Source organism: Bubalus kerabau, chromosome 22 (assembly GCF_029407905.1).
Source record: "Bubalus kerabau isolate K-KA32 ecotype Philippines breed swamp buffalo chromosome 22, PCC_UOA_SB_1v2, whole genome shotgun sequence".
Taxonomy (NCBI): Eukaryota; Metazoa; Chordata; class Mammalia; order Artiodactyla; family Bovidae; genus Bubalus; species Bubalus kerabau.
The window spans coordinates 12608042-12623788 of NC_073645.1; the positions used below are offsets into that span (position 1 = coordinate 12608042).

Here is a 15747-nt window from a genome sequence, read left to right on the forward strand (position 1 = left end):
TTCACTTTTCACTTTCATGCATTGGAGAAGGAAATGGCAACCCACTCCAGTGTTCTTGCCTGGAGAATCCCAGGGACGGGGGAGCCTGGTGGGCTGCTGTCTATGGGGTTGCACAGAGTCGGACACAACTGAAGCGACTTAGCAGCAGCAGCAGTAGGCATTTGTTATATGCTCATGGAATAAATGAGTAAACAAATGAATAAATGAACAACCATCTTTCACTGCCCTGCCCCACGCCACCCCAGCCCCCTCCCCCGCCCCCTGCCACTGTGGATATAAGACATTAGAGGCAGCAGAAGGCCTGGAAAGCCACATCAAGGAAACATAAAATGGACTCTACACAAAATACTCCCTTATCTCTTTCAGAAAGCAGTCACTTCTAGAAAGTGGCTTGAGCCTTAACGGGCTGGTGCTCTCCCCAGAGGTTTTATTAGAGGGGCAAGCAATACTGCCTCATAAAGGAATCTACCAAAGAATTCTGGGGGAAGGAAGGTTATGATAGGCGGAAGTAAGGCTCCCCTCTTGTGGCTCAGCTGGTAAAGAATCCACCTGCAATGCAGGAGACCTGGGTTTGATCCCTCGGTTGGGAAGATCCCCTGGAGAAGGGAAAGGCTACCCACTCCAGTATCCTGACCTGGAGAATTCCATGGACTGTATAGTCCATGGTGTTGCAAAGAGTCAGACAGTACTGAGCAACTTTCACTTCACTTCACTTGCTATGTAAAATATCTAGCTTCAAATTATATCAACAAGATTATTTCCGTGTTTTCTTTTTCAGACCAACCTAAGATTAAGTTAAATATCATTTAAAGACATTGGCTGTTGAGATTTGAAAAAGTTGTTTTAAAAGGAAGAAGTCTTCTAAAGTGACCATGATGTGTTTAAGTAAATATTTTCCTGAAAGTTTCACTGTATAATTTAACTTGAGACGATATGGGTAAACACATAGAACTGCTGCAATATTTTAGGAAGTAATTTACCATTTCCTCTGATTTTGGAAAGTCCTTTAAAATATACAAAATCTGTTGCGATTTCTCCCAACCAGTTTTTCTAAAGGGTTCACAGCTCTAGTAACAAATAGTGCTGATAAATCAGGTAATCAATGTGCTAAGAAATCTTAGGAAAAAATAGACAAGTCACTGCTTCCTTTTCCCTCTGCTCCACTGTCCTCAAACGACTTCACAACTGAGTTTACAGATCAATACTTTTTCTATGAATACTCAGAAACTTCTGTTGGAATATACAGAGGATTTTCAGAAAAGTCAGCATTTACTTAGTGTAAAGAGTTTTTAAAGTTTGAACTAGTAGACTGATCAGCAGGTTTATCTAATCCTGAAAAAACAGCTCAACTAGCTGATCTATTCATTTTTCATTCATCATTCATACCTGATCTGTTCAGGTATTCATTTCTCTCTCCCAAACAGCTCTACTGGCAGCAGTCAAAACCAAAGTGGGAACTTAATAAAAATGAAAATTGTGGTAGCAAAATATACTTACAAGGTTAACTTGACATATTGCAAAAAATTTGGGAGGTTATAGTGGTTTCTATATAACCACAGTACTGATTTAGAAAAACCTCAGAGAAACAGCTGCATTTTGATATATAACCTGCCTTGCCTGCATAAGAAACCCCAGATTTTCAGGTTATATAAGTCTAGATGCTAGAATTTGAACATAACATTGGGGAAAATTATATATATCTCTTACTGAGAAATAACAGGATAATAAAAGCTTGCATGTAAACTTCTCTATTAGGAAAATGCATATTTGCTCCCAAGATCACGTTAATTTCTTTTACTGCTGCTGCTGCTGCTTCAGTCGTGTCCGACTCTGTGCGACCCCATAGATGGCAGCCCACCAGGCTCCCCCGTCCCTGGGATTCTCCAGGCAAGAATGCTGGAATGCGTTCCCATTTCCTTCTCCAATGCATGAAAGTGAAAAGTGAAAGTGAAGTCGCTCAGTCGTATCCCACTCTTCATGACCCCATGGACTGCAGCCTACCAGGCTCCTCCATCCATGGGATTTTCCAGGCAAGAGTACTAGAGAGTGGCAAAAGATGAGAAAAAGTAAAGTCAGATCTGATTAAGAAAACTGTGCTCATACCACTGGGTTCTCTGATTACCTGTGAATGTCTCCATTTCTGGCATCTGGTAGCTACTGGCTGAGGCAAACCAGGCAAAATGTTTTCCAGCTGCTGGAAGATTAACTCCTGCACATCCTCAATGCTGTGTTCCAAATGTGTAACTCCAAATGGGACAGTGGTGTGAATCACAAGGGAAGGTCCGATTTCTGATGACTCTAGAAGAGGAACACAAAGATGTATCTTGAAGTGGGTAATATGGAAGTGTCTCTCAGCCTCTCAATCCAGATTTAAGAATTGATCACAATAATCAGACAATAAATGAAAGGAAAACAGAATCTAAACTTTGAAGCATAAAATTAGGCTAGTTCTGAAACTCCAAATCAGGTTTTACTGAAGAGAAGGACAGATTCAAGGCGTATTTTATTTTTTTTTAATTGGAGGATAATTGCTTCACAATGTTGTGTTGGTTTCAAGACGTACTTTAGAGAATAAATTTTCAGGTCTTGTTAAAGAACCTGAAGGAAAGCAAAAGGACCAAATACATACTTCCTTGGGTGTAATTAAATTTACTTGTATCTTTCTCATCACTAACACAAGCTCATCAGGGCAAGAACCATTTCTTTTTTCTTTTTTTAAAAATTTTACTTATTTATTTATTGGCTGTGCTGGGTCTTTGCTGCTGCACAGGTTTTCCTCTAGTGCTTTGGGCTGGGACTACCCCCTAGTTACGGCGTGCGGGCTTCCTATTGCGGCAGTTTCTTCTGTTGCAGAGCACTGAGCTCTAGGGTACGTGGACTTCAGTAGCTGTAGCTCCTGTGCTATAGAGCACAGGCAAGGACTTAGTTGCTCCGCTGCATGTGGGATCGACCCAGATCAGGAATGGAACCCGTGTCTTCTGCACTAGCAGGTGGATTATTTACCACTGAGCCACCAGGGAAGCCCAGAACCATTTCTTATATCGAGTCTGAAAAAGTGTTAGTTGCTCAGTTGTGTCTGACTCTTTGCAATCCCTTGGACAGTAGCCCACCAGGCTCCTCTGTCCAGGGGATTTACCAGGCAAGAATACTGGAGTGGGTTGTTGCCATTCCCTTCTCCAGGGGATCTTCCTGATTGACCTGAGGCACCAGGGAAGCCCATACATAACCTTTATTCGCTTTAAATTCTGAGAGCAAAGTAGATGTTCATCTTCTTAATTTTATGTTAAATGGATTGCAAAATGCCTTGTTGAAATTATATAAATACCAGAGTAAAATGTCTTTAAAAAATCTAAGCTTCTTTCTAAAAACAAGCTTGACTTCATAATGTTCTTCATCTTTTAGGCAGCATTAAAAATAATGTCTGCTTTATTCATAACATAGAGCTACTTCTCATTTTTGTCTACCACTGAATTTTTTTTTTGCTATATTTTCACAATGACAAACAATAAGTGCTTCACATCTTTCACTCTTTAGTAGAATACAGGAAATCGAATAGTTTGACACTGAAAACAAAGTGGCTGAGGCATCAGAGAATACAACCTTGGAAGGAATGTTAACCAGGATTTCCTGCTTTTATTATTTGTTTAAATCATGCAGAAGAGAAAAGCTGAGAGAAAACAAAATAGATATGAAACACATGAAATAATACTATGAAAGTTGGTGCCCACCCCCTGTTGAAAGAAGAAAATACTAAAATGTATAAGTTATTGATGGGGGTTGGGAAGACTGATTCTGAAAAGTCTTTCAATTGGGAGTATAAAGCTCTTTTTAGAGTTGTTATAAAAGATAACAATCTCTTTAAGATAGGTTTATAAAATATTTCACAAAAAAAGTAATTTTACACAGAGACACATTTCTTGCTTTACACAAGACAATTTCTTGCTTTGTATGCACTCAGCCTCTTTACTTCGTGTGTCTCTGTGTAGAATGAGAATAAGGTAGTATCTACTACGCTGCTCTGTGGTCTGGATTAAAAGACATAATGTGTGTGAAGTGTTTAGCACTGTTTCTGGTACAGAAGAGGTGCTTAATAAATCTAAGTTATGGAAATAAAAGTAATTAGTTAGATACATCCAAGGGGAAAGTTCGCCTGATGTTGCTCAAATGAAGATGTGAGCTATTCTTTTGTTGTTGTTGTTAAAGTACTTCATTTTCCCATTACACTCTGGCTGATGAATTTTACAGAAAAATGGAAGAGAGACCCAAAATGCTGTGAGCGCTATAAAGTGGCATGCTTACAAACATTTCAAGATATACCAGACTGGGAGAGCTGACTTCAGAATCTGTGCTGTAAATGCAATGAATGGTAAGAAGATTGTCCAGTTTCACCTCACATCGGCTGGAACAACTTGAAAGAGGATAGAGGGGGACCCTCTCTTTGAACATGCAATGCTCAACCTATTGGGGTCAGCTTTACTGATACCACACAGGAGTGCAAAATCTCAAAATCCTTTCACTGGATACAACCAACAGTGAGAAACCTATTGCATGTTGTCTCGGGGGGGTTACCTATGTTTCAGTTTACTATACTCAGGAAGGCTTATACACAGAAAGGGACTGGCAGTGACACCCGCCTTCCATGAGGTACCAAATCTTCCTAGAGACAGAGAAAGCTACCAGGTCAGCATTCGGAAGCAAGAGAGTTGAGGTTCTGAGTTGGCAGGCTTCAAAGGGAGAGGAACTTGAGCTGCGTGTGTGAGGTTGCACCGACCCAGACATTTGTTCTAGCGGGGAGCTCATAAAAGTGTTAAGGGTAGCGATGGTGCATTGCCAGGCTTCTCCCATTTACATTAGCCGCCCACTCCAAGGAGAGCAATAAAAAAGGAAATTTAAGACTAAAACTGAAACAGCTTTTGCATAACAATGAGAGAACAACCTGACTACTTGTTTTTATTGGACTCAGACAAAAATTTTGGAGAATTTCAATTAAAATTTGAATACCTGCAACCTCAGACAATGACTTTTAAGGAAGAGGCCCTCATTCCCTAAATTCAAGGGTATTTTCAGAAGCTAAAGTGCAAAAATACAGCCAACCAGAGTTTAAACGTGACCAAGGCCTAAAACTCCAGTATCATAAAAAACCCACAAATATGTTAATAGGATTCAGAGCGTAAATTCAGTGTAATCCATTATTCCTTGGTCACTGAGGACTCAGTAACAGACTTTGCATCCTTTGGTCTTGGACAACTTAATCTCTTAGGCTCCACTTTCTTCCACCAATTAGAAGGGAGTAATATTACTTACCTTATAAGGCTGTCATGAGGATTAAATGGTTTGGATACATAAAAGTCTTCTTACGTGCTAAGGAAACAGCTTTAGAAAGGATAACAGAGTTGACTTCTCTCAAAGTATTGACTAATTCTTATATTAAAACCCTAGGAACAGTGGCGGATTATTCCTGCGTATAGGCACAGCAGTTTTTTGGCTTTGTTTTATTGTGGTAAAATGTATATAAGAAAAATTTTACCTTTTAAGCCTGTCTTAAGTGTATAGTTCTCTGGCATTAAGTATATTTACATTGTTCTGTAAACATGACCACCATTGATCACTGGAACTTTTTTATCTTCCCAAATTGAAACTCCATAGGCATGGAAACACTAATTCCTGACTCCCCACTCCCCACTTGCCCCAGCCCCTGCCAAGTGAAAGTCGCTTAGTAGTGTCTGACTCTTTGTGACCCCATGGACTATACAGTTCATGGAGTTCTCCAAGTTTGAATACAGGAGTGGGTAGCCTTTTCCTTTTCAGGGGATCTTCCCAACCCAGGGATTGAACCCAGGTCTCCCACATTGCAGGTAGATTCTTTACTAGCTTAGCCACAAGGCAAGCCCAAGAATACTGGAGTGAGTAGCCTATCCTTCTCCAGTGGATCTTCCCGACCCAGGAATCAAACCAGGGTCTCCTGCATCGCAGGCAGATTCTTTACCAACTGAGCTATTGGGGAAGTCCAACCACCATTCTATTTCTCTTCCTATGAATTTGACCACTCTAGGTACTTCACATAAGTGGAATTATATGATGTGTCCTTTTGTAAAAGGCTTACTTCACTTAACATGATGTCTTCAAGCTTCATCCATGTTGCAACAGGTGTCAGAATTTTCTTCTTTTTTAAAACCACATAATATTCTATTGTGTGTATATACCAGATTTGTTGATTCTTTCATCTTTTGGATATTGTAATGCTGCTAGGAACATGGGTGTACAATTTACCTGTTTAAGTCTCTGCTCTCACTTCTTCTTGGGGATACACCCAGAAGTGAAAATGCTGATTCATATGATAATTGTATGTTTAAGTTATTGCTCAATCACCATATCATTTTCCATAGTGGCTGCACCATTTTTTCATTCCTACCAGCAATGCACAAAGGTTCTAATTTCTCCACATCCTTGCCAAACACTTGGCATTTTATTTTTTTTTAAATAGTCATCTCTAATGAGTGTGAAGTGGACACTACATTTCTTTTAGTTTACATTTTTGGGTGGGGAGTTGAGACACTGAAAGCTGATATTAGTAAGAACAGCAGCATCATCACATACTATTAATATAACATTGAGATTGACAAGCCTCTCAGATAGTATAGATTCCACCTGCAATGCAGGTTCAATTCCTGGGTCAGGAAGATCCCCTGGAGAAGGGATAGGCTACCCACTCTAGTATTCTTGGGCTTTCCTGGTGGCTTAGATGGTAAAGAATCCACCTGCAATGTTGGAGACCTGGGTTTGATCCCTGGATTGGAAAGAACCCCTGGAGGACATAGTAACCTACTCCAGTATTCTTGCCTGGAGAACCCCCATGGAGAGAGAAGCCTGGCAGTTTACAGTCCATGGAGTTGCAAAGAGTCAGACACGACTGAGCAACTAAGCACAGCGAATGAAATACCTGCAATTAAAAGCTACAGAAGTCACCATTCCCCAGACAGACACCAAAATTTGTGCTGAAATAAATATTTTTGCCACCTCAGATCCATGGCCATATCAGTCATAATAACAGATGATAGCAGGCTAAATACTGTTTAGTTAAAGACAAAGGGTGCCATATCGCATCCAGAAAATAACATCTAACTGCATGTAGCTTAGGGCTTCCCAGGTGGTACTAGTGGTAAAGAACCTGCCTGCCAATGCAGGAGACCTAAGAGATGTGGGTTCAATCCCTGGGTTGGGAAGATCCACTGGAGGAGGGCATAGCAGCTCACTCCAGTATTCTTGCCTGGAGAATTCCATGGATGGAGGAGCCTGGCAGGCTTCCACAGGGATGCAAAGAGTCGGACACAACTGAAGTGACTCAGCAGCAGCATTTGTAGCTTAAAATCAAATACATTAGGGTTGGGGTTAGAAATTCTTTAAGGCCTAAGTTTAAAGATTATTCCTTTAGAGATTTACTTTCATTTATGCCAGGTACCTTGGAGGCAATACTGCATATGGCTACTTTAACTGGGTTTTTAGAACATACTAGCAGAATGAATTCTGGCACCAAATCTGCCTGAGGGTGGATATGTGGCTTGGCATCTCAGAAGAGATATTCTATTTCTTTTTTTGTTTTTTCCACTCCACTCAAAAATAGGCAAGCATCCCCAATGTCTTCCTCTACCAGATAGGAAACAGCAAATAAGTTCTTTAAAGCCATAAAAGTATACCCATCCATGTTAAAAAAACTTTCAAATCTAAAAGAAACAGGCTAATTTTTCTTGGAAAAAAAGTTACTGAAATTAACTCATTATAAAATAAATCAGTATAAACTAAAATGTATAAAAGAAATTGAAAACACAATCAATAAATATTCAAAACAACAACAAAAAAATACTTTAGGACCTAACTGTTTTACTTGTGAGTAGTTTAAAATTGTCAAGCTAGTATAATGTTGACTACAGATACATACATCACATCGACATATATAAACATACACCAAACTACAGATCATTCTTCTACGAGTGTTAACAGGTATGTTCTTTCATATAAACAGGGACAATGAAAAGAAACATGACAATCTCAATATGTATTTAAAAGGCATCCAGTAACATTTTAATATCAAACCATGGAAAAGATATACAACATGAAAAAACTGACTCTTTCAAAATGAGATAGAATAGCTTTCTTAAGCTGTTGGTCTATATCATACTTTACTATGAAATAATACAGATTTTTATGGTAAAATTAGCATAAACCAAGGATACTTAGTAATACCAATGCTATTTAACATTACTAGTGTAATGCACTAAGATAAAAAATAAAAATAAGATTTATAAATATTAGTGAAGAAGGAAAAAATCAAGTTTTAAAATAGTAAGTCAACATAAAATTCATCAAATTAATTAAAAATTTTTTGATATTAAATTGATTTCCCTACATACCAACAGTAACTAGTAAAGAAACAAAATTGTAAATTAATTCTACAAGTTTTTTTTGAATTTAAAATAATCCTAAAGAATAAATAAGGGAATGAGAATATTAAAACATGTTTTTGAAAAAAAAATCATTGAATGGAGACTTACTTTACCATATATTTAAATGTATTATAAAGACACAGCAATCAAATCAGCCTGGTACTGGTTGACTATAATAGCCAGTGAATCAGAACAGATCTCTCTGGAAAAAAAATCCTAAAATATAGTAAATATTTAGTACAGGACAACAAATATAACAGAGCAATGGAGGAAGAATGCGTTTTTATATTGTCCTAGAAAATTGGATATATGGATAGTTTTAACTTAGAATATTCCCCTCCCAATTCTGACCCAAATTTGTCACGATTTCTGACTACTTTCTTCTAAAATTACATGAATATACTACACTCTTCATTCATACAGCAAGTTCAGGCTTACTGAGACATCCTTGCTGCTGCTGCTGCTGCTAAGTCACTTCAGTCGTGTCCGACTCTGTGCGACCCCATAGACAGCAGCCCACCAGGCTCCTCTGTCCCTGGGATTCTCCAGGCAAGAACACTGGAGTGGGTTGCCATTTCCTTCTCCAATGCATGAAAGTGAAAAGTGAAAGTGAAGTCGCTCAGTTGTGTCTGATTCTTAGCGACCCCATGGACTGCAGCCCACCAGGCTCCTCCGTCCACGGGATTTTCCAGGTAAGAATACTGGAGTGGGTTGCCATTTCCTTCTCTGGAGACATCCTTATTTACAGGCAAATATTTCAGAGGCTGTTTTCATCTGTTAAACTTTGCTGTTAGCCATATCTATCAAGGAAGGGGCAGGAGTTGGGTCCCCCTAAGGCCAGTTCCAGATCCTATCTCTGACAGGGAAGTCTAGACTAAAGAAACTTAAGGAGTGGCAGACACTATAGCTGCAGACCAAGAGGATCAAAAAAAATCAACGAATATGTTTCTTTAATTACTGATTCAATCAAATGAGCATGTGGGTGCTTAGTGCAATTTGGTACCATTGTGGCCTCTCAGAAGCTTACATCTTAGTGGGGAGATGGCACCTAGGCCAAACAATTAAAGAGCCATTATCTCTAACTGGTATGGTCTTGACTGTGTGAAAATAGAGAGAAAAGGGACCAGGTGTTGAGAGCCACACAGTTTGAGGGGTGAGTGGTCAGTTCTCCTTCCTCCTTTCCCCATCAGTGGCATTGGTGGTAAGTTTCCCTCTCCCTCCCAATGTGGAATTGGCTTAACTATCCTTGTCCTCTAGCCATGAGAGTTCTTTTTACAATTTAGCTCTTTCATATGGCTCTGGAGCCCAGCAGCAAATGTAACAGGGAGTAAGCCAATCACGTTAGTAAGTCCAGCAACAAAAAAGTAACTCACTCTTGATGATGAAAGCATAGGGGAAAAGGCAGGAAGAAGAGTGGGGAGGGGAAAGGGAGGCAGTGAGGAAGATACTGGTGCGCCTGTTCTCTCTTTTCTTCCTCATTTTCCTAGCAAAGCCAACACAAACTGCATCTGACCCTCTGCAACTTGGCTTTCCACTTCTTCAGCAGTGTGTCTGCTTGCTGCTGGCTCAGAATCAGGAACTAGACCCCACTATTCAGAGGGACCACCTGCAGGGTTTATTTGCTTTCTAATAAGCATCTCAAACAATTCTTACATATAAGTATGTACCACCAGTATCTATATGGGCCTCCCAGGTGGTCCAGTGGTAAAGAACCCACCTGCCAATGCAGGAGATGCAAGAGATGCAGGTTTGATCCCTGGGTTGGGAAGATCCCCTGGAGGAGGAAATGGCAACCCATTCCAGTATTCTTGCCTGGAGAATCCCCATGGACAGAGGAACCTAGAGGACTTCAGACATGACTGAAGCGACTTAGCATGCATACATACAAACAGTTACAGTTCAGTCTTTCAGTTGTGTCCGACTCTTTGCAACCCCGTGGACTGCAGCATACCAGGTTTCCCTGCCCTTCACCACCTCCAGGAGCTTGCTCAAACTCAGGTCCATTGAGTCGGTGATGCCATCCAACCACCTCGTCTTCTGTTAACTCCTTCTCCTGCCTTCAATCTTTCCCAACATAAGGGTCTTTTCCAATGAGTCGGTTCTTCTCATCAGGTGGCCAAAGTATTGGAGCTTTAACTTCAGCATCAGTCCTTTCAGTGAATATTCAGGATTGATTTCCTTTAGGACTGACTGGTTTGATCTCCTGGCTATCCAAGGGACTCCCAAGAGTCTTCTCCAACACCACAGTTCAAAAACATCAATTTTGCGCAGTTAAGCCTTGTGACATCCACACATGACTACTGGAAAAACCATAGCATGACTATACGGACCTCTGTCGGCAAAGTAATATCTCTGCTTCTTAATAGGCTGTCTAGGTTTGTCATAGCTTTCCTTCCAAGCAGCAAGCACATTTTCATTTCATGGCTGCAGTCCCTGTCTGCAGTGATTTTTGAGCCCAAGAAAATAAAGTCTGTCACTGTTTTCTGTTGTTTCCCCGTCTATTTGCCATGAAGTAATGGGACTGGATGTATATGTATATGTATATATATGTGTGTGTGTGTGTATGTTACAGAAGCCAAAATTCACTTACAAGAGCCCCACTCATGTCCTGGGCAATCTCATTGCCTCCAACTATATCTGTAGGAGGGACTTCTCCATTATTGAATTAGAAGTACTAGCTTAAAAAAAAAACTAAAAGACTTATTAGTTTCTTCTCTTCTTTCAGTCTTTGACTTGCCTATTATAAGGCCTGTGACTACTAATATATCTAGGAATGTATGCATTTGCCACTTTAAATAGAAACTAGGAAGGAAAGTTTTAAAATGACTACACATGTATCTTTGCAATCCTTGTTATCCCAGGCTACATATGTTTGGATTTCTTATGTTTAAAAAGACACAGGGACATCCTCTAAACAATTTTGTATACGATACCATTCTGATAGGCATTTAGTTAAATATAAGCAAGTGTGTAAAATCCCACACGATGAATTGAAAATAACATGAGCATTACCCAAAAGTTCATACTTCCAATTTCAGAAGATTCTTCCCCATAGCTCCAGTATAAATAAATGTATACAAATGCAGGAAATAATCTACCAGTAAACAATGGAAAACTGTTCACAGAAAGTGTGTTTGCCATCTGCAGCCAGTTGAGCAGTAAATGATAACATTCACCAGTAATCCAAACTACTTGAATAATAAACATGTTGTCTATCTCCTCAATACCTATGAGGACTGAATGCCAGAGGCTGTGGGATGGGGTCAGGAGGATGGGAACAGGGACAGGGTTGAATTACTGGGGATAATTTTCTGCTGATTAGAGGCGCATCCTTGAGTCCTGAGAATGGAGTAGTATAAAGATCAAGGTGTTGCACCAAATCCTCAAAGTGGATAAGGTTTCAGAATAAACAAGGTGAGAGGTGGAAAGGATGAGGGATGACAGGCTGGGCTGAGCCTGGGGGGATGGACAGTTAACTATAACTCCTAGTTATAGGCAGAAAGAAAATACATTGCCTACAGATATTCATTTTAATATTTCTTTTCCTACTGAATTGGTTTGGAGTCTCATGAAGGGGCTCAAACCAGTTCACAAGTGGTGAAGATCTTCTGCCTAGTGATCTACTTAATAGATTCAAACAACCCAGTACCCCTTAGAGAAAAGGCATACTATATTGACCTCCAAGCTAGTTATAAAGGTTACCTGTTCAGCGTCCACTGGCAACAGTAGCTAAATTTTGTTTTAGAGGATCAACCCTCCCCACTACTTTCACCCCTGATTAAGGTGACCTGAGTAACTGATCAATTCATCCTTTCCTAACTAAGTGATTTGTTTAGCAATGCATTAACTCAAGGCAGGCCAATCAGGTCAATGAGATTCAATTCCTAGACTAGCTTTAAGCTTATGGGGAAATAGGTTCTTTCTTTGTAAAACTTGGCACTGAAATGATTGGTACTACGAATAAATCCAATCCAGCAAAAGGCAGAGTCAAGAAATGGACAGAAACTAAGTCTTCATGATGTTCATGGATCAATCTGGACACGCCTGAAGCTTTACTCCTCGAATTTTCAAGAACAATACCAATAAATTCTTCCTCCTCTTTTTTCTAGGGGGGAGGGGTGTTGAGACATCCAAATCAGGTTTTATGTTATTTGTAACCTGTTGCTGTTTAGTCACTAAGTTGTGTCCAACTCTTTTGCAACCCCATGGACTGCAGCCCGCCAGGCTCCTCTGTCCATGGGATTATCCTGGCAAGAGTACTGGAGTGGGTTGCCCTTTCCTTCTCCAGGGGATCTTTCTGACCCAGGGATCAAACTGTGTCTCCTGCTTAGCAGGCAGATTCTTTACCACTGAGCCACCTGGGAAGCCTTATTTGTAACCTGCTGCTGCTGCTGCTAAGTCGCTTCAGTCATGTCCGCCTCTGTGCGACCCCAGAGACAGAAGCCCACCAGGCTCCCCAGTCCCTGGGATTCTCCAGGCAAGAACACTGGAGTGGGTTGCCATTTCCTTCTCCAATGCATGAAAGTGAAAAGTGAAAGAGAAGTCGCTCAGTCGTGTCCGACTCGTAACGACCTCATGGACTGCAGCCTCCCAGGCTCGTCCGTCCATGGGATTTTCCAGGCAAGAGTACTGGAGTGGGGTGCCATTGCCTTCTCCATTTGTAACCTAAACTAACCTAAACATATGAAATATCTAGTACAAAGCCTGGCATAGGTATGCCTGTTCTGACAAATGCATGTCATTTCTTTCTTCTCTTCTCCTCTTGTCTGCCCTTAATCTTACTTGATATCTCCAATATATAAAAAAAGGTTAGATTTTACCAGTTTCTTTAGAAAACTTAATAATTATGAAAAACAAAAACGAAATCCTCCTTCTGTGCCTCAGTTTCTTTATATGTGAAGTAAAGGGGTTAGAAAAGTTTGTTATCTTCAGATTCCTTTCAACTTTAATTTTCCATGACTATAAAATGGAGGCCCAGATATTGGTGACAATTTGAAAAGTAAAGCTCATTCTTTCCCTAATCACTCCATGCTGTCACTAAGGCAGAAATCCCTGGCCCTCAAAGAAGAGACTAAAACTAAGAATGCACAGGACCAACATGATGAAAATACTTTCCTTTATCTGAGCTTTGAGTTTGCCCTAGATTTTAGGGTTTTAATTTCCATCCCACTTTTGAGTTTAAATGCAGCAAACTATTTTATAGTATGGTAAGAAAACATACTACATGGTTTAAGAATTCTTTGGTCTGGATTCAGCTCTGCTACCAACTAGAACAGTTCTTGACATACCACAGATACTCAATTCACACATGGAAACAGATAAATAATTCAAAAATGTCACAGCTCTGTGGAAAATCATGTGCAACTAACAAGAGTTAAATTGTTAACTCTAACCAGGATTGAGAATCCTTTGCTTTCTAAAGATATATTAAGTTGGATTCAAGTTCATTCTGAAAATAACATGACTGTTGAGTATATGTATTTCGATATATGTGATCTGAGTGTGAGAATGCTACGCCTCTTGAGATTCACAATAACTTGAGCTATCTTCATGATGTATGCTGTGAGTATGAATATCATTTGTCATGTGAGTGATGGTAAGAGAACTATATTTCCAAGGTTCTTTCATCCCCGGGGTTCTCAGTGATGGGCTGGTGGCGGCAGTGGTGGAAGTGTGAGACAGATCTCACTAGAGCAGCCATGAGGCAAACTATACAGACCCAGATCAGCGTCATTGTGGGTTTGGTTCCAGGCTACCACAATAAAGCAAATATCAAAATAAAGCAAGTCACATGAATTTTTCATTCTCCTAGTGCATATAAAAATTGTATTTCTCATATTGTGGTCTATTAAGTATACAATAGCATTATGTCTAAAACAATGTACATATCTTAATTTTTAAAAACTACCACATTACTAAAAATTGCTAACCATCACCTAAGTCTTCAAACGCTGTAAACTTTTTGCTGGTGGAGGGTCTTGCCTTGATGTTGATGGCTGCTGACTGATGAGGGTGGTGGTTGTTGAAGGTTGAGGTGGCTGTGGTAATTTCTTAAAATTAGACAACAATAAAGTTTGCCACATCAATTGACTCTTCCTTTCATGAATAATTTCTCTGTAGCATGCAAGGCTGTTTGATAGCATTTTACCTACAGTGGAACTTTCAGAATTAGAGTCATTCCTCCCAAACCCTGCTGTTGCTTTATCAACTAAGCTTATACTACTACATACTAAGTCGCTTCAGTCTTGTCTGACTCTTTGTGACCCCATGGACTGTGGACTGCCTGGCTCCTCTGCCCATGGGATTCTCCAGGCAAGAATACTGGTTGCCAGGCCCTTTTCCAGGGGATCTTCCCGACCCAGGGATTGAACTTGCATCTCCTGTGGATACCGCATCACAAGCAGATTCTTTACCGCTGAGCCACTGGGGAAGCCCCATGTAATATTCTAAATCCTTTGTTGTAGTCTGACTCTTTGTGACCCCATGGACTGTGGACTGCCTGGCTCCTCTGCCCATGGGATTCTCCAGGCAAGAATACTGGTTGCCAGGCCCTTTTCCAGGGGATCTTCCCGACCCAGGGATTGAACTTGCATCTCCTGTGGATACCGCATCACAAGCAGATTCTTTACCGCTGAGCCACTGGGGAAGCCCCATGTAATATTCTAAATCCTTTGTTGTAATTTCAACAATCTTCACAGCACCTTCACCAAGAGTAGATTCTATCTCAGGAAACTACTTTCTTTGCTCATTGCTAAGAAGCAATTCCTCATCTGTTAAACTTTTATCATGAGATTGCAGCAATTCAGTTTTAATTCTACCACCTCCACTTTTAATTCTAGTTCTTTTGCTATTTCTACCACATCTGCAGTTATTTCCTCCACTGAAATATTGAAACCCACAAAGTCATCCACTAAGTTTGGAATCAACTTCTTTCAAATTCCTATTGATGTTGATATTTTGACCTCTTTCCATGAATTATGTTCTTAATGGCATCTAGAATCACAGATCCTTTCCAGAAGGTTTTCAGTTTACTTTGTATGGATCCATTGGAGGAATACTATCTATGGCAGCTGTAGCCTTACAAAATTATTTCTTTAATAATAAAACTTGAAAGTCAAAATTACTTCTTGATCTACGGGCTGCGGAATGAATGTTGTGTTCAGTTCAGTTCAGTTCGGTCTCTCAGTCGTGTCTGGCTCTTTGCGACCCCATGAATCGCAGCACGCCAGGCCTCCCTGTCCATCACCAACTCCCGGAGTTCACTCAGACTCATGTCCATCGAGTCAGTGATGCCATCCAGCCATCT

General features: G+C 40.2%; 1 protein-coding gene across 1 annotated transcript in view; it reads right to left on the reverse strand.

Moving 5' to 3' along the window:
• Positions 1 to 15747, reverse strand: part of RNLS (renalase, FAD dependent amine oxidase) — a 288661-nt gene that overhangs the window by 25962 nt on the left and 246952 nt on the right. The window contains exon 6 of the mRNA XM_055559957.1: positions 2123 to 2298. Coding sequence (XP_055415932.1) covers positions 2123 to 2298 — 176 coding nt within the window. The remainder of the gene's footprint in view (positions 1 to 2122; positions 2299 to 15747) is intronic.